Here is a 25504-nt window from a genome sequence, read left to right as displayed (position 1 = left end):
GTTATGTCATTCACATATATCAAGAACAGCACAGGTCCTAGGATTGACCCCTGTGGAACCCCGCTTGTCACAGGCGCCCACTTTGACACCTCATCCCGTACCATGACTCGTTGTTGCCTCTTTGTCAGTTATTCTATGATCCATTGCAGTGCCTTTCCTGTTACGTGTGCCTGATCCTCTAGCTTCTGCAGTAACCTCTTGTGAGGAACTGTGTCAAAGGCCTTCTTGCAGTCCAAAAAAATGCAGTCGATCCACCTCTCTCTCTCTCTTGTCTTACTTCTGTCACCTTATCATAAAACTCTAGTAGGTTTGCGACACAGGATTTTCCTTCCCTGAAACCGTGCTGGTTGTCAATTATACACTTGTTTCTTTCCAGGTGCTCCACCACTCTCCTCCTGATGATCTTCTCCATGACCTTGCATACTATACATGTTAGTGATACAGGTCTGAGAGATGTTGTCTGGTCCCACCGCCTTTGAGGTGTCAAGTTCGCACAGGAGCTTCTTCACCTCCTCCTTGGTTATAGGTACCTCATCCAGCACTTGCTGGTCCCCCCGCCCAGTTCTGATTTCCTGGAGTCCTACTGGTTTCCACTGTAAATACTTCTTTAAATCTGGTGTTGAGCTCCTGGTATACGTCCCTGTCGTTTCTTGTGAATTCCCCATCACCCTTCATCAGTCTGATTACCTGGTCCTTGACTGTTGTTGTCCTCCTGATGTGGCTGTACAACAGCTTCGGGTCAGTCTTGACTTTTGATGCAATGTCATTTTCATATTGTCGCTGAGCCTCCCTTCTTATCTGTGCATATTCGTTTCTGGCTCTTCGGCTAATCTCTTTATTTTTCTGAGTTCTCTGTCTTCTGTACCTTTTCCATTCTCTAGTACTCCTAGTTTTTGCCTCCCTACACCTTTGGGTGAACCAAGGACTCGTTCTGTTCTTCCCATTATTTCTGTTTCCCCTGGGAACAAACCTCTCCTCTGCCTCCTTGCATTTTGTTGCCACATAGACCATCATTTCTTGTACTGGTTCTCCTGTCAGTTCCCTCTCCCACTGAATGTCTTGAAGGAAGTTTCTCATGCCTGGGTAGTTCCCCCTTTTGTAGTTTGGGTTTTCCCACCCTATTCCTGCTACTCTCTCCACTTGGAGCTCAACTATGTAGTCGAAGCACAGAACCACGTGGTCACTAGCTCCCAGGGGCCTTTGATACATGATATCCTCGATGTCGAAACAACTCAAGGTGAATACAAGGTCTAGTCTAGCTGGTTCATCCTCTCCTCTCGCTCTGGTAGTGTCTCTAACATGTTGATGCATGATGTTTTCCAGTACCATATCCATCATCTTGGCTCTCCATGTTTCGGGACCCCCATGGGGCTCCAGATTTTCCGAGTCAATCTCCTTGTGATTGAAATCACCCATAACTAGTAACTTTGCTCCCCCCATGTGTGCTCTCCTGGCCACCTCGGCTAGTGTGTCGACCATTGCTCTGTTGCTCTCATCGTATTCTTCTCTTGGCCTCCTGCTGTTCTGTGGTGGGTTGTACATTACTGCAATTATCACCTTATGTCCCTCAGACTGGATTGTTCCTACTAAGTAGTCCCTTTCGCCCGTGCCATCCATTCCTTCCATTTTCTCAAAACCCCACTGGTTTTTAATGAGCAGTGCAACTCCTCCTCCCCCTCTCCTCCCTCTGTCTTTCCTGAGGATTTGATATCCGGATGGAAAGATTGAATCTGTTATTATTCTGGTGAGTTTTGTTTCTGTGAGTGCTATTATGTCTGGGGATGTCTCCTTGATTCTTTTGTGCCACTCCTCATACTTATTTGCTATTCTATCTGCATTTGTATACCACACCTTCAAATTCTTTTCTAAGACTGTGGTCTGGGGTTGGGGAAGTGGGAGACCTGATAACGAACTATGGGTGGTTGCTGTGGGGGTGGAGTTTGTAGTGTAGTGGGTGGGGGCATTGGATGTGGCATGGGTGTTTTGGTTTAGAGTGTTTGGTTGCACTGTTGTTGACCTGGTTGGGAGGCTTCTATAGGAAGTTGTGAGGGAGGCTGTATTTGATCTTCCTGTGTCTGGGATCTCCTGTCTGAAATCTCCATCCCTTCTCTTTCCTCCTTTCGCCTTTGTACCATCTCTCTCAGTTTTCGCCTTTCTTCTTGTGTTCTGTCGCGGTTGAGATACAACTTCCTGTATAACGGCATGTCCCTTAATTGTGTTTTCTCCTGCACGATCCTGTTCTGAGTCGATTCTGCCTTGAAGGTCACTTTCACTGGCCGGGTTCTTTCTTTTACAAACCCCCTTATTCTCCAAAAATTTTCCAGCTGGGTCATGTCGTCTTCTCCTATTGCTTTCATGATGCTTTCAATTGCTTTTTTTTTCCCTTGTTTTCTTTCTTCATATGTTTCCCCTTCAATTTCCTGTGTGTGTCTGTGTGTGTGTGTGTGTGTGTGTGTGTGTGTGTGTGTGTCTGTGTGTGTGTGTGTGTTCATGTGTGTGTGTGTGTGTGTACTCACCTAGTTGTACTCACCTAGTTGAGGTTGCGGGGGTCGAGTCTAAGCTCCTGGCCCCGCCTCTTCACTGATCGCTACTAGGTCACTCTCCCTGAGCCGTGAGCTTAATCATACCTCTGCTTAAAGCTATGTATGGATCCTGCCTCCACTACATCGCTTCCCAAACTATTCCACTTACTGACTACTCTGTGGCTGAAGAAATACTTCCTAACATCCCTGTGATTCATCTGTGTCTTCAGCTTCCAACTGTGTCCCCTTGATACTGTGTCCAATCTCTGGAACATCCTGTCTTTGTCCACCTTGTCAATTCCTCTCAGTATTTTGTATGTCGTTATCATGTCCCCCCTATCTCTCCTGACCTCTAGTGTCGTCAGGTTGATTTCCCTTAACCTCTCCTCGTAGGACATACCTCTTAGCTCTGGGACTAGTCTTGTTGCAAACCTTTGCACTTTCTCTAGTTTCTTCACGTGCTTGGCTAGGTGTGGGTTCCAAACTGGTGCCGCATACTCCAATATGGGCCTAACATACACGGTGTACAGGGTCCTGAATGATTCCTTATTAAGATGTCGGAATGCTGTTCTGAGGTTTGCTAGGCGCCCATATGCTGCAGCAGTTATTTGGTTGATGTGCGCCTCAGGAGATGTGCCTGGTGTTATACTCACCCCAAGATCTTTTTCCTTGAGTGAGGTTTGTTGTCTCTGACCCCCTAGACTGTACTCCGTCTGCGGCCTTCTTTGCCCTTCCCCAATCTTCATGACTTTGCACTTGGTGGGATTGAACTCCAGGAGCCAATTGCTGGACCAGGTCTGCAGCCTGTCCAGATCCCTTTGTAGTTCTGCCTGGTCTTCGATCGAGTGAATTCTTCTCATCAACTTCACGTCATCTGCAAACAGGGACACCTCAGAGTCTATTTCTTCCGTCATGTCGTTCACAAATACCAGAAACAGCACTGGTCCTAGGACTGACCCCTGCGGGACCCCGCTGGTCACAGGTGCCCACTCTGACACCTCGCCACGTACCATGACTCGCTGCTGTCTTCCTGACAAGTATTCCCTGATCCATTGTAGTGCCTTCCCTGTTATCCCTGCTTGGTCCTCCAGTTTTTGCACCAATCTCTTGTGTGGAACTGTGTCAAACGCCTTCTTGCAGTCAAAGAAAATGTGTGTGTGTGTGTGTGTGTTTTTGTGTGTGTCTGTGTCTGTGTGTGCCTGTATGTCGTATATGTATGTGGGTGATTATGTGTGTGTGTGTGTACTTACGTACTTGTACTCACCTAGTTGTGGTTGCAGAGGTCGAATGACAGGTCCTTGCCCCGCTTCTTCATGGGTCGCTTCTAAGTCATTCTTCATGCTCTATGAGCTTCATCATACTTCTTCTTAAAGCTTCCGAGACTATTCCATTTCCTGACGACTCTGTGACTTAAGAAATACTTCCTAACATCCCTGTAATTTACCTCACATTTGCCTCATATTCTAGGGCCTTTATCCTGGCATCTGTGGCTTCAGCTTGTGACTCCCATACTTTTTATCACATTTTTCTCCCATTGTCTTCTTCGTAAGTTTCCCCTTCTACTTCCTGAATCCCATAAACAAAGACTGACCTCTCCCTTTCATTCTCCCACTCCATATCCCTATGTATCCTCTGATTTGATTTAGTTTTCTCCATTGCAGCTTTCTTTTCTTCAGTTTCTTTACTATCTCTTGTCCTTGGGCTCAGTGGCCTGTCATTTTCCGTTCTCAGCTTTCCCTGGGCACTGCTTTGGTCTGTTAGGTCCTCCACATATAGCTGATATGGCCTTTGCATACAATTTCCCTTCATTCCCTTCAGCCTCCTTGCTTGTGACTGAGATAGCAGTCTCTGATGTCATTGCCATACCATTCTTTAGTTCTTAATGCTGTTTCAGATTTTTCAGCTCCTTTTCTAATCTCTGAATCTTAGCCCCTGCTGCTGTGACTTGTGTGTGAGTGTGTGTACATGTGTGCTTCTGCATGTGTGCATGTACTCACCTTATTGTACTCACCTAATTGTGGTTGCAGGGGTCGAGACTCAGCTTCTGGCCCTGCCTATTCAATGATTGCTATTAGGTCCTCTCTCTCTCTGCTTCCTGAGCTATGTCATACCTCGTCTTAAAGCTATGTATGGTTCCTGCCTCCACTACATCACTTGCTAGGCTATTCCACTTCATGACTACTCTATTGCTGAAGAAATACTTCCTAACATCCCTGTAACTCGTCTGAGTCTTCAGCTTCCAATTATGACCCATTGTTTCTATGTCCCATCTCTGGAACATCCTTTCTCTATCCACCTTATCTATACCACGCAGTATTTTGTATGTCGTTATCATGTCTCCCCTGACACTCCTGTTCTCCAGTGTCGTCAGTCCGATTTCCCTCAATCTTTCTTCGTAAGACATTCCCCTGATATCCGGAACTAACCTTGTTGCAAACGTGCTTGACCAGGTGTGGGTTCCAAACTGATGCTGCATACTCCAGTATGGGCCTGACGTACACAGTGTACAGTGCCTTGAACGATTCCTTACTAAGGTTTGCCAGGCACCCATATACTGCAGCAGTTATCTGGTTGATGTGTGCCTCCTGAGACGTGCTCGGTGTTATGGTCACTCCAAGATCTTTCTCGTTGAGCGAGGTTTGCAGACTTTGACCACCTAGCCTATACTCTGTCTGCGGTCTTCTTTGCCCTTCTCCGATCTTCATGACTTTGTACTTGGCAGGGTTGAATTCGAGAAGCCAGTCGCTGGAACACATGTCCAGCCTGTCCAGGTCTCTTTAAAGTCCTGCCTGATCCTCATCTGATGTAATTCTTCTCATTAACTTCACATCATCTGCAGACAGGGACACCTCTGAGACCATTCCTTCCATCAAGTCATTCACATACACCAAAAATGGAACTGGTCCTAGGACCGGCCCCTGTGGGACCTCACTCGTCACAGGTGCCCACTGTGATACCTCATCACGTACCATTACTCATTGTTGCCTCCCTGTCAGGTATTCTCTGATCCATTGCAGTGCCCTTCCTGTTATACATTCCTGATCCTCCAGTTTCTGCACTAATCTCTTGTGAGGAACTGTGTCGAAGGCCTTCTTGCAGTCCAAGAAAATGCAATCAACCCACCCCTCTCTCTCGTGTCTTCTGTAACTTTGTCATAAAACTCCAGAAGGTTTTTGACACATGATTTGCCTTCCATGAATCCATGCTGGTTGTCGTTTATAATCTTGTTCCGTTCTAGGTGCTCCACCACTCTCCTCCTGATAATCTTCTCCATGACTTTGCATACTATACACGTCAGTGACACTGGTCTGCAATTCAGTGCTTCTTTTCTGTTTCCTTTTTTAAATATGGGGACTACATTTGCTGTCTTCTATACCTCGGGCTGTCAGCATAGTTGCTGATCCTCCTTTACATGTGTTGCATGCATAGATTAGTTGAGTATTATAGTACCATCCATGTGCTTTATATAGAAGATCCCTATTAGGCCTGTGACTGTATGACGTCACGGGATGCTGCTTGGGCGAGTGTGTCGCTCTGCCTCGTTCTCACTCGGCGTTTACACATCCAGGCAGTAACACGGCAGGCTGGGCCCATCCCTTCCTTACCACAGTCTGACAATATATATCGTTACCATCCAACAGTGAGTTTACCTTATCCATCATTCTCCTACCTAACCTCCTACGACAAATTGGTGGCAACAGAGGGCCTGTAATTCTGACAATTACAGCGATTTCTGGAGATAAATTTCTACTGAGCCGGTCGCCATCTTCTGACGCTAGGCCTCCTGAGAAGGTTAACGTTCGGCCTAGCCAGCCAGCTACCCGACCAAGCGTGTTACCAGCTCTCTACATTATTCACTGGACAGTCTCTTTGTATTAGTGTTTATCTGCTTATTTGCATCACTCCCGAGGGGTTGACCCGAGTTTGCAAAATAAGCCAGCAGCCAGTCTGTGGTGAGGGAATCAGTCAGCCTAGCCTACTCCATCCAGCCTTTGCCTGCCAAGCCAGCTTTCCACCCCTGCTGTGCTCATCGTTAGAAGTTATCAAACCATTCTGTGTGAAGGGTTAAGCAAAGCCAGCCAGCAACTAACCCAGGTGACTAACCGAGGTGACTAACCCAGTTCTCAAGCAAGCCACTTGGGAACAGTCTTCTCATTGCTTCGTGCTTCAAGCACCAAGCCATTCTGAGTGCTTTTTCATCCCTGTGGTGTTGTGGCATTTCGTGGGTTTGTTTTAAGCCATCCCGGCTTAGAATATTTTCGTGCCAGTGAGGGTGTCCCCAGTGAGGCTTACACCGTTCATTCCATAGGCCCAGTTACCATGTGGTCTTACCACTACTGCGTCAGCCCTGCCTCAGCCCACTCACCAAACCACTACCACTGTTTGTAGTCTAATTATGGGTTCTAGCTAGTGATATGAGCAAATTCGCCGATGACACGAAGATAGGTAGGATAATTGATTCAAACGTAGATGTTAGGGAACTTCAGGAGGATTTAGACAAACTCTACTCTTGGTCAGAAAAGTGGCAGATGCAGTTCAATGTAGATAAATGCAAGGTTCTGAAGCTCGGGAGTGTCCATAACCCTAGCACTTATAAGTTAAATAATGTAGAACTTAGCCATACAGATTGCGAAAAGTACTTGGGGGTTATGGTAAGCAGCAACCTTAAACCAAGGCAGCAATGCCTAAGCGTACGTAATAAGGCAAATAGATTACTGGGATTTATATCAAGAAGTGTAAGCAAGAGAAGTCCAGAGGTCATACTGCAGCTTTATACATCATTAGTAAGGCCTCACCTAGATTATGCAGCTCAATTGTGGTCTCCATACTACAGAATGGACATAAATTCGTTAGAAAACATTCAGCGTAGGATGACTAAATTAATACATAGCATTAGAAATCTTCCTTATGAAGAAAGATTGAAGACTCTTAAGTTACATTCACTTGTTAGACGAAGAATGAGGGGAGACCTGATCGAAGTGTATAAGTGGAAGATAGGTATTAATAAAGGGGATATTAACAAGGTCTTGAGGATATTTCTTCAAGAGAGAACCCGCATTAATGGATTTAAATTAGATAAGTTTAGATTTAGAAAGGACATAGGAAAGTATTGGTTTGGAAATAGGGTAGTTGATGAGTGGAACAGTCTACCTAGTTGGGTTATTGAGGCTAGGACTTTGGGTAGTTTCAAATTTAGGTTGGATAAGTACATGAGTGGGAGGGGTTGGATTTGAGAGGGACTTGCACATCGGAGCTTGTTTCTTGGGTTGCATTGAAAATTGGGTTGGTCAGATGTTTGTTAGTGGGATGAATTGTAAAGGACCTGCCTAGTATGGGCCAACAGGCCTGCTGCAGTGTTCCTCCTTTCTTATGTTCTTATTTTAAGGACAACATAGGGGTCAAGAGCTAGAGTGTGTTCTTTCGTCAGTGGCGCCATCGTTAAAAGCCTCCTGTGTGAGTGTATCGTCGATTTAAGCTCCATTCTACGATCACGTGTGCAGAGGAGCAGTGAATGCAGTCAGCCATCAGTCTCCTCTACCCTTCACCACCATCATCTACCCCACTTCAGTTAACAACGCTGCTACAGCGATAATATTTTTCATAGAGACATTTGTGAGTGTTGAGACATTTATTTTTGTGTTTCCAGTGATTTTTTTTTCTTAGTGACATTCAGTGACTCGATTAGACTCAGTGTTTATTATATATTGTTTGCAATATTTTTTATCTTCTTAATTCAGTGTTAATTTTCGTGAATAATTTCATGTCTGATGTGTTGTGCTTCTTTTTTTTTATATACTTGAAGTAAGTACCTTAGTGTTTTTTTCTTGTTGTGTGCAACACATATAAGCAGTATAGAACTTGTGTTACACTTCAGAATCACCTTGTGTTCTCAGTATTCCAGTGAAGTAATTCAGTAATTTATTACCTTGTATTCTGCATCACAACTCAGTGTTGTCTCTTATATTTTCCTCCCAGCATTTGTGTATTCTTGTTTTGTTCTCTCTGTGTGTTGAACATTTTTGTGTTAATTCCTTTCATTTAGCCAGTGTCTAATTTGTCTTATTTCCACAGACAATAGTGCCATTGTTTTGTGCAAGCAAGAAAATGATTTTTACAAATTTTTCACACATCAAGTTTCATAGCAAGAAAATTCTAGTATCGTGTCTATATTGATGTGTTGTGTTCTGCATCACTGTAAGTGTTCAAACCTTTTGTTCTGTGTTTTTGCATCTATGATTTTTATATTTCATTGAACAATTCACTCTTAGTGCAATTTCTTTAAGATCCTGTTTTAAAGTAAATCATTCTTTGCTTGTTCAGTAAATGTTGCTTAGTTGCAGTTAAGAGTTAAAGTGTTCACTCAGTTAATTCCTTGCTATATTTTCTTTTCTTGTAAACTGTATTTTCTTGTGTGTGTAACTTTTTTTATTATTGCACATTGACTCATTTTGCAATAATTCTTGTGTAAACATTGCGTTGTCATTAAAATTTTTCTTTCAGAAATTTTATGTAGTGTTGTGCAGTAATTTTGATTAGCAATTGTTATTTGCAATATTGCTACAGTTTATTTCAGTGCAGTTTCTTATGCTCTGTTCTGTGCATAATATTTTATTCTTTGTGTCATTTTATTTTATTTTTAGTGAATTGTTTTTCCCAGTTTTTCTTAATTTTGCACAAGCTTTATTGAAGTAAAAGGACACAGGTGCAACTAATGTGACATTTTATTGTGGCAACGTTTCGCTCTCCAGGAGCTTTATCAAGCCGTTACAAACAATACATGGACACAGAGGGTATATAAAGGCTCTGAGTGAGGTGCAATACTAGTGAGGTACCATTTCGATGTTCACTAGTGGTAGTAGTAGTAGTAGTAGTAGTAGTAGTAGTAGTAGTAGTAGTAGTAGTGGTAGTAACAAAAGTAATACAATATGGTAGAACAATTAATTCGTACATGAGTAAAAGCATATAAAAGCTATTACTTGGGTAGCATAATAATAGGTTGGACAAATATAGACTGAAAAGAGGCAGCCTGTTTCAGTGTTCACTCTCTGTAATGTGCTTTGTGTAGTATAACAGTATAACAGTAGCACATTACAGAGAGTGAACACTGAAACAAGCTGCCTCTTTCCAGTCTATATTTGTCCAACCTATTTTTATGTTACCCAAGTAATAGCTTTTATATCCTTTTACTCATGTACGAATTAATTGCTTTACCATATTGTATTACTTTTGTCACTACCACTACTACTACTACTACTACTACTACCACTAGTGAACATCGAAATGGTACATCACTAGTATTGCACCTCACTCTGAGCCTTTATATACCCTCTGTGTCCATGTATTGTTTGTAATGGCTTGATAAAGCTCCTGGAGAGCGAAACGTTGCCACAATAAAATGTCACATTAGTTGCACTTGTGTCCTTTTACTTTACATATTGTCGGTAATTCTACCAACTTTATTACAAGCTTTATTGAGTCTATTTTAACATTTTTGATTGATTCATCATTTTATTGTTGAATTTCCCTATTGCAATGAGAGTAAAGACAACTCACTGTGCCATTCATTCAGTTTTAAAGTAAAGCTGAGTAAATCAGATTTGAGTAAAGTACAAGTTTTCTTGATTTTCAAAGTGTTGTTTATTCAGTTGAGTATTTTCTTGTGTGAGTTTCCTTGCTTACAGTGTGACCTGTCAATTTTTAATTACTTACGCAGAATAGTTAAGCATTTTCTTCCCATTTAAGTTCACTGTGTTGTGTGTTCCTCAGTTACAGTTTCTTTCGTTTCTCTAAATTCTTGTTTTACATTTTGCAAATATGTCTCAAGTCTTCTCAAGCAATGCCTCAGCACATGCTGCTAGTACAACCATTAATGCGCCAGTCCAAAATTCGAGTAATTCCTTATAAAACGATAGACATACTCAGACTTCCAGCCTGCACAATTTTAGTCGTGATCCTTTGATGCTATGCCATTGTTCAATGGTAACCCAGACAACCTAGAAGGTTGGTTTACCGCTGTTCGAGCTAGAGCTAATGCTTCAGTAGATGGTCCTCCATCTGAGAGTTGTTTAATTAGTATTGGAAAGGAGAGTTTAGCCCATTCTCCAGCCGCCTCACATGTGTTCAACTTGATTCGTATGAAGGACTTTCAAGATCTCACCAGGTGACAAGATTATGAACAGTTAATCCGTAACTATCTTGAACCGGTGCGAGAAACCGATAGTTTTGTCATCCTTAAAGAATTAGTGTGTACAGCTCCGAGGCCAGAGGAGTCATTAGATGAGTTTGCCCTTCGTCTAAATAACCTAATGTCCTCATTCGTTAAAGCAGGCCAAAGTTCTAGGTACCTTAATATTAAAGACAATGATAAACCAGCCCTTGAAGGGCTTGCTAAATTAGCATCATTCAGAGTTATCAAACAGCTAATGCCCCCGACATCAATGTATGTGTACAATTCTAGTCCTCTAAATGCTACTATGGGACCGCTTGCAGCTCTCATCCATGTACGTAATTTGTGTCCCAAGGGAACCTTCCCTTATCGAAAGTCTACACCAACCACTTTGTCTACTCCTGTACTTCCTCTAGTTTGTGCTACTACCAAAACTCCCAATCTAAATCACTCACGATCATCATCCAAAGCTAGTGTCATCATTCCCGTAGCACTCGTAGTATGTATAGTACCTATAGTCAAAGAACTTGCTATAATTGTGGTTTCCGTGGCCATATTGCAATTAATTGTCCTGATAGTCACCCTAAGAGGCGTCATACTGATGATGAGTACCAGTCAGATCTTCCCATAGAAAACATGGACATGACACATCTGAGTGCAATGCTCTCTACAACCTTCAGTACTCTAGATCTTTCCGTGGCCGATCCAACCGCAGAGCCAGGAGAGGAAATAGAGATCGGGGTTCTCAGAACAACAAGAACCAGCCTCGTTTTTCCAATTCGGGGGAATCTGAGCTCCCCAGTCTACTCGTCCAGTCGTGACAGTAGGTGATTATGAGTACACCATCCCAGCTCAAAATTCCTATGAAGCCTTAGACAGTCTTGAGAATGACAACCTCGCTGTTGATGCTGCTTCACACGTCTCTGACGTAGAGGAATTTGGGGATGAAGTAGAAAATGCCTTCTCCGATGACAACCCACCATTCTGTTTGCACATAGCTCCAAACGAAATGATAGGTCCTTTAGTACAAGCTTCTATCCATAATGCGCCCGTTCATGTGTTCATGGACTCTGGTGAGCAAGTTAATATCATCAGGTCTAGCTTGTTTAGAGAGAATCAGTTATCACGTGTTCTCCTCGTTGAACCAACTTCTGTAACCTCCCTTAGTGGAGTAGCTGGTTCCCTTCTGCATGTCCGAGGTCAGACTTCACTTACCTTTTCTATACAAGGTAGAGACTCAACTGCTGCTTTTCTTGTTGTAGACCAAATTACTTTGCCTGGTGACCTTCTACTGGGATTTGCTTCCATGTGAGACTTACGCATTGTGCTCGATCCTTACCGATGGCATGCCCAAATTGACGACTTGATCGTTCCATTTTGGGGTTACCAGCTGGATCAGAAATCTGCCATACTGCCGCAGAGTACGATGTACGGATTAAGTACTTACAAGCCAATACATTTTCCAGCAGCATACCCAAGCGGTCAGGCACTAGTAACTCTGTCACTCCCACCTGTGTTCCACCTACACCTTCAGATATGCAAGATAGTGTATTGCCTCGAGTGTTCGAGGGCGCTCAGACTGCTTTGAGTGCTCAGCCTATGCCTGCAATGTCTGCTAATCCAAGTAGTAGTTTCTCCACAGGGGACGCCTTGTCAGAAAACGATTACTTGAAACTAGCAATGCCATCTCTTGTTGATGTCACATGCTGTCTGCAGAAAGACGTCTCTGCTGCGGCTAGTGCTCTCACTAGAGTGTCTGTTGTTGTTCCAAATGTTCCAGATGGTGATAACGTCCTAGTTGACAGTGATTCCTGAAAGGTCAAGGGTTTATTTGTTGAACCTTCCTTACACGTTGTAAGAGACAGTAAGATTCATTTATTCTTTGCTAACACATCGGGTCACAGTGTTCTTCTCAGAGCAAATACCAATCTTGTTGACCTGGTTCACTATCCTTACCCTGTTCAAGTACAGGATGATGTGCCACCTGACCAGTGGGTCGGTGCTATTTCAACAGGGGAGACCTCATCCACTCCACTGGATCAATCCATTCCACCAGTTGAGGAGAAAGACTTAGCTCCCACTGACTTCCCAGACGAAGTCAAGCGTTTGTTGGCTCTGTTGAACAAACGTCGTAAAGCCATTGCCTTACCAGGTGAGAAGATGGGTATAACCAACTTAGTGTCCCATCGTATTCCACTTGAACTTGGTACTAGACCTATCTATATACCTGCGTATGGAATGCCTCATTCCAAGTTGCTGTCGCAGAAGAACTGATCAATCAAATGCTCGATGATGGAGTTATTGCACCTAGTAATTCACCCTGGAATGCGCCCTTGATCCTAGTGCCTAAGAAGGACGATGCTTGGCGCCCGGTGATTGACTTTAGTAAGTTAAATGCGAAAACTATTCCAGATCGCTTCCCACTTCCTGTACTTGGTGATCTTTTATGCAACATCAGAGATAACAAAGTCTTCTCGATCCTGGACTTGTTACAAGGGTTTTGGCAAGCCCCTCTTCACGAGGACAACCAAGAGTTAACTGCATTCTCTACTCCCACAGGTCATTATCACTTCCTTCGAATGGCTTTTGGATTACGATCCTCTCCTATCATGTTCTCTAGACTCATGACCAATATCTTTAGAGGTCTTATAGGTAAAGCACTTATGGTGTACTTAGATGACGTAATCGTCATGTCCGAAGATGTGGATACACATCTGAAAAGACTTGATATAGTACTTGGTAAGCTTGAAGAAGCCAATTTAAAGATCAAACTGTCTAAATGTCAATTTTTCAGATAAGAAATTAAGTTTCTTTGTCATGTAGTCACTCCTAAAGGGGTTACTACTGATCAAAGTAAAGTAACGGCAGTACTAAATTTTCCATCCCCCAAAACTGCTGATGCTGTAAGATCCTTTGTGGGTCTAGCAGGTTTCTACAGATCTTTCATTGATAATTTTTCTTCAATAGCAACTCCTATAACTGAATTGCTTAAGAAAGATGCTCCTTTCGTTTGGACCTTCCATCAAGAAAGAGCATTCCAGACACTAAAAGAAAAGCTAATGTCCGATCCCATTTTCAAATTCCCAGATTTTTCTAAGCCCTTCCATTTGACAACTGATGCTAGTTCAATTGGCATAGGTGCCGTACTAGCTCAGAAGACTGATGGCAAGTACAATGCAGTTGCATTTGCTAGCCGAGTCCTTACGAAGGCTAAATGTAATTATACAGTAATGGAGCAAGAAGCTTTAGCAATAGTATGGTCTTTAAAGCACTTCGGAGACATTATTTACCAGTACCCTGTTCATGTCTTGACAGACCATGCACCTCTGATACCTTTATTCCAGAACAAACAACCTACTGGAAGGTTAGCCAGATGGACCTTGACTATCCAAGAGTTCAATCCCACTTTTGAACATTTACCTGGCAAGTCAAAAGTAGTCGCAGATGCTTTATCTCGACACGTTAGTGTAGTAACTGCAGATCCTCTATTTACTGTCGAGGATGTAAAGAATGTGGTGTGCTGTGATTCGATTCCTGCTCCAGGAAGATCTTATTCTGACTGTGAAGCCACCAGCACCCATCAGTGATTTTGTAATGTATCGAACAGCCGAGTTGGGTACTCCAAGCAGAAGAGTTTACCAGTTAGTAATTCCACAGTCACTAGTGATTGTAGCTCTACAGCTAGATCATGATGCACCAGGTGTTGCACACCCTGGTATGGATCGTTCTATACACATAGTATTTATGCTCCCTCTCTGAGGACCTACAGGGAGATGTTGTCCGGTCCCATTGCCTTTGCAGTATCAAGGTCACTTAACAGCTTCGTCGCCTCCTCCTCAGTTGTCTGTATGTCATCCAGCATTTGTTGGTGTATTCCCTGTTGGTGTCCCCCTCTGTCCTGTCTTCCCAGAGTCCTTCCTGTCTCCACTGTGAATACTTCCTTAAATCTTGTGTTGAGCACCTCGCATACATCTTGATTGTTTCTTGTGAGTTCCCCACCTACTTTCCTCAGCCTGATCAGCTGGTCTTTGACTGTTGTCTTTTTCCTGATGTGGCTAAACAGCAGTTTTGGGTCAGACTTGACTTTCGATGCTATGTCGTTTACGTACTGTCACTGGGACTCCCTCCTTATCTGTGCATATTCGTTTCTGGCTCCTCGACTGATCTCCTTCTTTCCCTGGGTTCTTTGCCTTCTGTACCTCTTCCATTCTGTAATGCACTTCATTTTTGCCTGCCTACACTTTCGGGTAAATCAAGGACTCGCTTTGGTCTTCCCATTGTTTCTGTTGCACTTAGGAACAAACCTTTCCTGTACCTCCTTGCTTTTTGTTGTTAAATATTCCATCATTTCATTTACTGAATTTCCTACCAGTTCTCTGTCCCACTGAACCTCCTGCAGGAAGTTAATCATACTTGTATAGTTCCCCCTTTTACAGTTTGGCTTTTCCCATTCGACTCCTGTTACCCTCTCCACTTGTAACTCTACTATGTAATCAAACCTCAGAACTACGCGATCACTAGCTCCAAGGGGCCTCTTGTAAGTGATGTCCTCAATATCTGAAGTGCTCAGGATGAACACAATATCCAATCTTACTGGCTCATCCTCACCTCTCTCTCCGGTAGTGTCTCTGACATGTTGATGCATGAGGTTTTCAAGTACCACATCCATCATCTTGGCTCTCCATGTTTCGGGACCCCCATGTGGCTCCACGTTATCCCAGTCGATCTCTCTGTGGTTGAAATCGCCCATTACCAGTAACTTTGCTCTGCTCAAGTGAGCTCTTCTTGCCACCTCTGCCAGTGTGTCCATCATCGCTCTGTTGTTTTCTTCATACTCCTCTCTTCGCCTCCTGCAGTTCTGTGGTGGGTTACACATCACTCCAATGACTACTTTACGTTCTCCAGACTGAATTGTACCTACTACGTAATCCCTTTCTCCAATCACGTCCATGCCTTCCATTTCCTCAAATCTCCATCGGTTTCTTATGAGCAGTGCAACCCCTCCTTCCCCTCTACTCCTTCTATCTTTCCTCAAGATCTGATACCCTGGTGGGAGTTATGGGAAGATTGTGTGTGTGTGTGTATGTGTGTACTCACCTAGTTACTCACCTAGTTGAGGTTGCAGGGGTCGAGTCCAAGCTCCTGGCCCCGCCTCTTCACTGGTCGCTACTAGGTCACTCTCCCTGAACCGTGAGCTTTATCATACATCTGTGTGTGTGTGTGTGTATGTGTGTGTGTGTGTGTGTGTGTGTGTGTGTGTGTGTGTGTGTGTGTGTGTGTGTGTGTGTGTGCTTGATTGTGTGTGTGTGTGTGTGTGTATGTGTGTGTGTGTGTGTGTGTGTGTGTGTGTGTGTGTATGTGTGTACTCACCTAGTTGTACTCACCTAGTTGAGGTTGCGGGGGTCGAGTCCGAGCTCCTGGCCCCGCCTCTTCACTGATCGCTACTAGGTCACTCTCCCCGAGCCGTGAGCTTTATCATACCTCTGCTTAAAGCTATGTATGGATCCTGCCTCCACTACATCGCTTCCCAAACTATTCCACTTACTGACTACTCTGTGGCTGAAGAAATACTTCCTAACATCCCTGTGATTCATCTGTGTCTTTAGCTTCCAACTGTGTCCCCTTGTTGCTGTGTCCAAACTCTGGAACATCCTGTCTTTGTCCACCTTGTCAATTCCCCTCAGTATTTTGTATGTCGTTATCATGTCCCCCCTATCTCTCCTGTCCTCCAGTGTCGTCAGGTTGATTTCCCTTAACCTCTCCTCGTAGGACATACCTCTTAGCTCTGGGACTAGTCTTGTTGCAAACATTTGCACTTTCTCTAGTTTCTTTACGTGCTTGGCTAGGTGTGGGTTCCAAACTGGTGCCGCATACTCCAATATGGGCCTAACGTATACGGTGTACAGGGTCCTGAACGATTCCTTATTAAGATGTCGGAATGCTGTTCTGAGGTTTGCTAGGCGCCCATATGCTGCAGCAGTTATTTGGTTGATGTGCGCTTCAGGAGATGTGCCTGGTGTTATACTCACCCCAAGATCTTTTTCCTTGAGTGAGGTTTGTAGTCTCTGACCCCCTAGACTGTACTCCGTCTGCGGCCTTCTTTGCCCTTCCCCAATCTTCATGACTTTGCACTTGGTGGGATTGAACTCCAGGAGCCAATTGCTGGACCAGGTCTGCAGCCTGTCCAGATCCCTTTGTAGTTCTGCCTGGTCTTCGATCGAGTGTATTCTTCTCATCAACTTCACGTCATCTGCAAACAGGGACACCTCAGAGTCTATTCCTTCCGTCATGTCGTTCACAAATACCAGAAACAGCACTGGTCCTAGGACTGACCCCTGCGGGACCCCGCTGGTCACAGGTGCCCACTCTGACACCTCGCCACGTACCATGACTCGCTGCTGTCTTCCTGACAAGTATTCCCTGATCCATTGTAGTGCCTTCCCTGTTATCCCTGCTTGGTCCTCCAGTTTTTGCACCAATCTCTTGTGGGGAACTGTATCAAACGCCTTCTTGCAGTCCAAGAAAATGCAATCCACCCACCCCTCTCTCTCTTGTCTTACTGCTGTCACCATGTCATAGAACTCCAGTAGGTTTGTGACACAGGATTTCCCGTCCCTGAAACCATGCTGGCTGCTGTTGATGAGATCATTCCTTTCTAGGTGTTCCACCACTCTTCTCCTGATAATCTTCTCCATGATTTTGCATACTATACATGTCAGTGACACTGGTCTGTAGTTTAACGCTTCATGTCTGTCTCCTTTTTTAAAGATTGGGACTACATTTGCTGTCTTCCATGCCTCAGGCAATCTCCCTGTTTCGATAGATGTATTGAATATTGTTGTTAGGGGTACACATAGCGCCTCTGCTCCCTCTCTCAATACCCATGGGGAGATGTTATCTGGCCCCATTGCCTTTGAGGTATCTAGCTCACTCAGAAGCCTCTTCACTTCTTCCTCGGTTGTGTGCACTGTGTCCAGCACTTGGTGGTGTGCCCCACCTCTCCGTCTTTCTGGAGTCCCTTCTGTCTCCTCTGTGAACACTTCTTTGAATCTCTTGTTGAGTTCTTCACATACTTCACGGTCATTTCCTGTTGTCTCTCCTCCTTCCTTCCTTAGCCTAATTACCTGGTCCTTGACTGTTGTTTTCCTCCTGATGTGGCTGTACAACAGTTTCGGGTCAGATTTGGCTTTCGCTGCTATGTCATTTTCATATTGTCTTCGGGCCTCCCTTCTTATCTGTGCATATTCGTTTCTGGCTCTACGACTGTTCTCCTTATTCTCCTGGGTCCTTTGCCTTCTATATTTCTTCCATTCCCTAGCACACTTGGTTTTTGCCTCCCTGCACCTTTGGGTAAACCATGGGCTCATCCTGGCTTTTTCATTACTCCTGTTACCCTTGGGTACAAACCTCTCCTCAGCCTCCTTGCATTTTGTTGCTACATATTCCATCATCTCATTAACTGGCTTCCCTGCCAGTTCTCTGTCCCACTGAACCCCGTTCAGGTAGTTCCTCATTCCTGTGTAGTCCCCTTTCCTGTAGTTTGGCTTCATTCGTCCTGGCCTTCCTGCTTCTCCCTCCACTTGTAGCTCCACTGTGTATTCGAAGCTTAAAACCACATGGTCACTGGCCCCAAGGGGTCTTTCATATGTGTGTGTGTGTGTGTGTGTGTGTGTGTGTGTGTGTGTGTGTGTGTGTGTGTGTGTGTGTGTGTGTGTGTGTATGTGTGTGTGTGTGTGCGTGATTGTGTGTGTGTGTGTGTGTGTGTGTGTGTGTGTGTGTGTGTGTGTGTGTGTGTGTGTGTGTGTGTGTGTGTTTGTCTGTCTGTCTGTCTGTCTGTCTGTCTGTCTGTCTGTGTATGTCTGTGTGAGTTTGTTGCTCACCTAATTGTGGTTGCAGGGGTCAAGACACAGCTTCCTGGCCCCGCTTCTTCCTTGGTCACTACTAGGTCCTCTCTCTCCCTGCTCTAATAGGTTTATCATACCTAGAGTTAAAACTATGTATGGTTCCTGCCTCCACTACGTCACTTGCAAGATTAAAGAAATACTTCCTAACATCTCTTTGATTCATCTGAATCTTCAATTTCCAATTGTGACCCCTTGTTTCTGCTTCCCATCTCTGGAACATCCTGTCTCCATCCACCTTGTCAATTCCTCGCAGTATTTCGTATGTCGTTATCATATCACCCCTAAGCTTCTTGGCCTCCAGTGTCGTCAGGCCAATTTTCCTTAACGTTTCTTCTTAGAACATTCCCATTATCTCTGGAAGTAGCCTTGTTGCAAACCTTTGCACTTTCTCAAATTTATTGACTTGATTGACCAGGTGTGGGTTCCAAACTGGTGCTGCACATTCCAGTTTGGGCCTGACGTACACGGTGTACAGAGTCTTGAACGATTCCTTACTGAGGTATCAGAACACTATTGTTAAGTTTGCAGGTTCCTATATGCTGCAGCAGTTATTTGGTTAATATGTGCCTCAGGAGATGTACTTGGTATGATGATAACCCCAAGATCATTTTCCTTGAGTTAGTTTTGAAGCCTTTGACCTCGTATGCTGTAGTCCTTCTGTTTTCTTTGTCCTTCACCAAGCTTCTTACGTTTGCACTGTTTCGAGATAAACTTCATGAACAATTTATCGGAGAATGATTGCAGTCATTCCAGATCCCGTTGCAGCCCTCGTCTCCTCATTAGCTACACATCGTATTCAGAGACACCTCTGAATCTATTACTTCTGCCATGTCAGTTAGCTATTCAAGAAACAGCACTGGACAGTTAATTGACCCATGTGGAACCCCACTCTACTCTCGCATCCTTTGTGACACCTCGTTACTTACCAACACACATTGTTTCTTACCTGTCAGTTATTCCCAGATTCATTGCGGTACTTTCCCTGTTATTGCTGACTGCTCCTCTTACTTCTCAACAAGTCTCTTAAGTGGTATTTATTCGAGAGCCTTGTTACAGTCCAAGTCTACTCATCCCTCTCTCTCTCTTGTCTTACTTCTCTTACCTTGTCTTGGAACTCCAGAAGGTTTCTGATGGAGGATTTCCCTTCCCTGAAGTAATGCTGGTGTCATATATGAACCAATTCTTTTCTACGTTCTCCAGCACTCTTATCCGGATAATCATCTCGATAACCTTACATGCTATACATGTCAGTCACATTGGTCTTTAGTCTAGTGCTACCCTTCTGTCTGACTCCTTTCTTTAAAATCAGGACTACGTTAGATATCTTCAACACCTCAGGCAGTTGCTTTCTTTCGAAAGATTTTTTGGAAGATTGTTCTTAGTGGCACACAGAGTGTAATCTCTTCCCTATCGCAAGTGAGTCCAGCACTTGCTGGTGCACCCTGTCACCTCGGTTTACTGGAAGCCTCTCTGTTTCTACTGAGATTACCTTCTGAAGTGTTTGCTGAGCTCCTCACATCGTGGTTGTTGTCTATGTACTCACCTAGTGTGTGCGTATGTGTGTGTGTGTATGTGTGTATCTGTGTGTGTGTGTGTGTGTGTGTGTGTGTGTGTGTGTGTGTGTGTGTGTGTGTGTGTGTGTGTGTGTGTGTCTGTCTGTCTGTCGTCTGTCTGTATAACAAATGTTTTTCAGCTAGGAACATTTACAAAAACCATTCCAATTCGTGTCATTGTCATCAGCTTGAGAGTGAGACTGGTAGTGCATCCAGCAGCATCATGGCTGAACAAGTCTTCACTAGAGTGACCAACAAGGAGCAGCTTTTGGCCCTCGCTAATGTCCTCGCAGGGGATTTTCCTCACTCTGTCAGTGTGAGTTACCTTTACTTATCTTTCAAAGTTTGGGGCTGGAACGACAAATTTATAGAAACCAGAAATTATCCCAAATGGATACATAGCCGAAAAAAATTCAGGTCTTTATTTTAACTTCTGCTTTACTAACTCAACGTAATTTTTGTTATGCAATGTAAAAATGCATTCTTATTTTAAAAAGCAAAGAAATAAGCACAGACAGACTATGATCTTCATCAGATATCGAATAACACCAGACCAGACAAGTGTGTAAAGGTTATACTGGTTTAGAAAGACACGTAAGCAAACACTATGACATATTTATTAGAAAACTTTTCGGTCCTGGGACCTTGATCACTTCTAACATACAGATGTATGTATAATGTTCGCCAAGACCGTAGTCCTGGCACGGGTCTCAATCTACCTCTAGAGGTAGAAAGACATTATATATATTGGCGGAAAGTGAGGTGTGGCGCACGTGACCTGAGGAATGTCATAAGAACATAAGAATGGAGGAACACTGTAGAAGGCCTACTGGCCCATGCGAGGCAGGCCCTTATCAAAACAACCTCTTCCTATGAGGAGGACGGGTAGACGATGAAATCATGTGACTCCTGTGTTTTTGGGTTGGTGGTGCTTAAGTATCATGTATGCCAGTGTTTTCAAAAACATTGGCATACATGATACTTAAGCACCACCAACCCCACGAAAGGTGACGTGTGGGGCTCCAGTCAAACAGTAATCACTCGACTCACAGCTCCCAGAACTAACCTTGGAATGACAGATTGGGTCACTTGCAAACCAATGAGAAGATTTGAAGGAGACGGACTAACGTCCTGAGACGTCCCATGTTGGATCTACCTACCTGTTATGTACGCCGACGCAGGACATAACCCCATAGCAGTGGTAACGAATCTGCTTTCGTGTCATCTGGATTAATTATGCAATGCAATAGAATCTGTGAAGAACGAGCCAGTGGGTTGTCACCAACACCTGCGACCCCCCCCCACATCATCAGCAACAGCTGCGATTTCAACAACATGCAGTGTCACTAACACCGGACACCCCAGTATCACTGTATATATATATATATATATATATATATATATATATATATATATATATATATATATATATATATATATATATATATATATATATATATATATATATATATATATATATATATATATATATATATATATATATATATATATATATATATATATATATATATATATATATATATATATATATATATATATATATATATATATATATATATATTAGCATTGAGTTCAAATGTTATTTTGTTCTTTCCATTTTTTATTTTTCTTTCAAATAGGATATACATTTCATGTTTCACTGTTTTATGTTTGCATTAATAAATAATAAAGTGTTTATCTTTGAATTATTATTTCTTTTTCTATTCATTGATTTTCCTGAAGAGGAGCCAGCCTTGGTAATACTGTCTGAAGTTGTTACAGGGCTGAGTAAGCCTTCACAAGTGGCGACCTTGCCAGGATCAACGCTACTGAATCAAGATTCAACTCTATCTCGAATCTACCATTAGAACTTCAATGCTGCATACCACAGATGGTTACCACCAGCCATGAGTAATCATTCTCTATGGTAGGACTACAGTACAGGTATTAAAAAGATTTGGTGATTGTTATAGTCTTAATTTATTGTAAGTAAAGTCAGGCAGGATATAACAGTTAATTCTGCCACCTTTTTTCGAGCTTGAAACACTTTGGAGGATTAGACTCTAGGGACCCGAGATTTTCCAGTGAAAATTTATTTCATTGAGCTCTTTATTATATCAAGGGAACTGTCGTAGGACACTCTTGATTTACTGGTGAGAAGATTGGATGGTCAAGAGACCCCATTCTACTTACTGTTTGCTCGGAGCCGGCATAGAACCCTTCGTTTTCATTAATACATATTGTTTAATTGAAGCAGGGATCGAGCCCTCTGGTTTATTTACAGTTTGAGCGGAGCAGGAATTGAACACTCTTTTTTCTTTGATACCAGTTTCATTTTTCCCTGATAGTTTAAGTTCTTGCAAGTATGGAGGAAAACCAGTTTTGGATGATTGCTGGAAGTAAGTTAGGAATAACAAGGAAAAATTTAGAATCTTTTATTAGTGCTAAGATCCTGGAAACACTTGAAAGAGAGAGAATTGAGAGAGAATAGAGACAGAAAGGGAAACACAGGAGGGAAAGGAGAGAGAGAAAATCGAAAGAGAAGAAGAAAAGGAGAGAGATTGAATCGAAAGAGAAGAGAAAAAGAGAAAGAGAACCTTGAAAGACAGGAGAAAAAGGAGAGAGAGAGAATTGAAAGAGAAAGCCAAGAAAGACAGTTAAAAAGAGAGCAAGAAGACAAAAAAGAGCGTGATAGACTTGATCTTGGGGAAAGAGCTAGAGAACCTGAGGAAAGAGCTAGAGAACATGAGTTAAAGGAGAGAGAAAAAGATCGCGAGCTCGAGAATGCTCGCCTTGAGTTAGAGAATAAAAAGTTAACTTTCTCACAACAACAATTAGAGGAAGGAGTAATTGTACATCATGCAGCTAGTGCACATATTCCAACACCTAATTTACCTCCCTTCACAGAGGGGGAAGACATAACTTCATACATTATCAGGTTTGAAAATACCGCTACCCTCTGTGAATGGCCTGCTGACACCTGGGCTACCAGGTTAGGAATGTTATTTTCTGGTACAGCTTTGAATATCTATGCAACTTTGTCGCAGGATATCATATGCAATTATAACCTACTGAAGAAGGCAATCCTTAAAGCATATAAAAAAAAAAACACTAATTCTTACAGGAAAGATTTCAGGTATGCCACCTTACAGCATGGCCAGAACTTTCAGCAGTTACAGGTAACACTCTTTCGTTTGTTCGACTTTTGTATAGAGAGTTCAGGAATTGATCACAGTTATGAATCTCTTAGAGACTTCATGTTTGCTGACCAGTTCCTGACAGCTCTTCCTCACCAGATACGAACATTCATTAGAGAACGTAACCTGATTAAAGCTGAGGAAGTTGCTGAGGCTGCTGACATGTATGCGGAGGCTAACAATTCCTATAAAAACCTAAAGGGATCGAACCCTAAGGGAAAGGGTTCACAGATCTTAAGAAATCAAAGCCTCTAGTTGATAACAAACTAACTTCTTTTATTCCTATTTGTCATTTATGTGGTGTTAAGGGACATAAACGTCCGGATTGTCCTTCTAAGAAGGTCCAAAAAGTTGGAAGATGTTTTAAAGATTATAATGACCAAGCACCCTTCTGTTCAGGAACAGTTAATGGACTTAATGTATCTACCATTTTACGAGACACTGGATGCACATGTATAATCATTTCTGATCAGCTGTTTCCTAATCTTAAAGAAACTCATTCCTCTGCTATACTTTCAGACTGCTTGGGCCGTACGGACACTTTTCCTACCATCCGTTGTTACATTAGGTCTAAATGGTTCACAGGTTGGTCTGAAGCCGTAATAGCTACCATCACTTCTTGCTCAGTACTAATAGGTAATGTAAAAGGTGCCATTCTTCCTTCTGAGGTAGACCTTTCATCACCAAAGACGGACATAAGCTTCTCAGATCCTCTTCCTGTAGAGTCAGAGAAGCCCCACGTAAGTTCAGATGAGACAATGTCTCGTGAGATTCATGTGGGATTAAAAACCAGTGATGCTGCTCTCGAAAGCGAGGTAGTAGGATCACCGGTTCACTTGTTAGATGAAAGTGAAGATATCACCTCCGATACTATAAATGTCTTGACTAGGGCTCAGACCAAAGCCCAGGCTTCTACTACTGTCCATCCTTTGATTTTCCCCTGACTTTAAGCCTTTAGATATATCTAAGGGCTCTTTTGCCAATTTGCAACGTAATTGCCCTTCTCTTCAGAATTGCCATAATGCAGCTAGACAAAATCAAGTTATCCAAAGGAAAAACTTTTCATATAAATTTTAATATATAAAAGGTATCTTATATAAGTCGGTATTCAAATTAAATTCTGATAAGATAGACTGTTCCATCTTAGTTGTTCCAAGTCAATGCACAGAGACTGTTCTTAAAATGGCTCATGACCTGCCAGTGGCCGGACATTTCTCGCATAGTAAAACCTTAAATAAAATTAGGGAAACCTATTTTTGACCCAAAATGTCCTCAGATGCCACTACCTATTGTAGATCATGTAAAGTTTGCCAACTCTCATCCTCCCGAGGTACCAGGCGAGTACCTACGGTCAAAATGCCTATCTTTACGGTACCGTTTGAAAGAGTAGCTATTGACATCGTTGGTCCTTTATCTCCACTTTCATCTGAGGGACATAGATATATATATTAACATTAGTTGATTATGCTTCGAGTTTCCCTGAAGCCGTACCCTTAAAGACCATCACTACTACAGAGGTGGCTGAAGCCTTTTTCTCCATCTTCTCCAGAGTTGGCATCCCTAGAGAAATTTTGTCTGACCGTGGGACACAATTCACCTGTGACTTAATGCAACATCTCTACCTACTTCTGGGAGTGAAGCCATTCTTCACCACACCCTATCATCCCAGCTGTAATGGGAGGATTGAGCGCCAGCATTCGATTCTCAAGTCCATTTTAAGGAAACTTTGCTCCCTTAAACCTAAGGAGAAGCATCGTTACCTACCCTGTGCTTTGTTTTCCATGAGGGAAGTTCCCAGTGAATCCTTGGGGTTTTCACCTTTTGAACTTCTCTATGGTAGACAGGCCAGAGGTCCACTGTCCATCGTTCATGACTTATGGACTAATGAGGACATAAAGGCTGAGGTTCATTCTTCTTATCAGTTTCTCCTTGACCTTAGATCCAAACTTGAGGAGACCTCTGACATAGTTTCGAAAAACTTAAGCTTATCAATGGACCAATACAAAATCTATTTTGATTCCAAAAGTCAGAGGAGAAGTTTTAAAGTATCGGATGAAGTTCTGGTACTTTTGCCTATCAAGTCAAATCAACTATTAGTAGCATGGAAAGGTCCATATAAAGAATTAAAAATTTGTGGGAAAGTTGACTACCTCATAGAAGT

The 25504-nt window shown here is 43.0% G+C and overlaps 1 protein-coding gene across 10 annotated transcripts in view; it reads left to right on the top strand.

Annotated features, from left to right (window-relative positions):
- Positions 1-25504, top strand: part of LOC128701491 (uncharacterized) — a 248289-nt gene that overhangs the window by 149662 nt on the left and 73123 nt on the right. For 7 of the 10 annotated variants that reach the window (XM_070101763.1, XM_070101762.1, XM_070101764.1 and 4 more), the window contains exon 3: positions 20334-20462. The exons of 2 other annotated variants lie outside the window; for them this stretch is intronic. In XM_070101763.1, coding sequence (XP_069957864.1) covers positions 20334-20462 — 129 coding nt within the window. Of the gene's footprint in view, positions 1-8692; positions 8718-20333; positions 20463-25504 lie in introns of those variants that run through there. One more of the 10 variants, XM_070101765.1, reaches the window with a different exon arrangement.

This window comes from Cherax quadricarinatus, chromosome 78 (assembly GCF_038502225.1).
Source record: "Cherax quadricarinatus isolate ZL_2023a chromosome 78, ASM3850222v1, whole genome shotgun sequence".
NCBI lineage: Eukaryota > Metazoa > Arthropoda > Malacostraca > Decapoda > Parastacidae > Cherax > Cherax quadricarinatus.
Note: the sequence above shows the minus strand (reverse complement) of the source record. Positions and strands in the feature narration are given on the sequence as shown.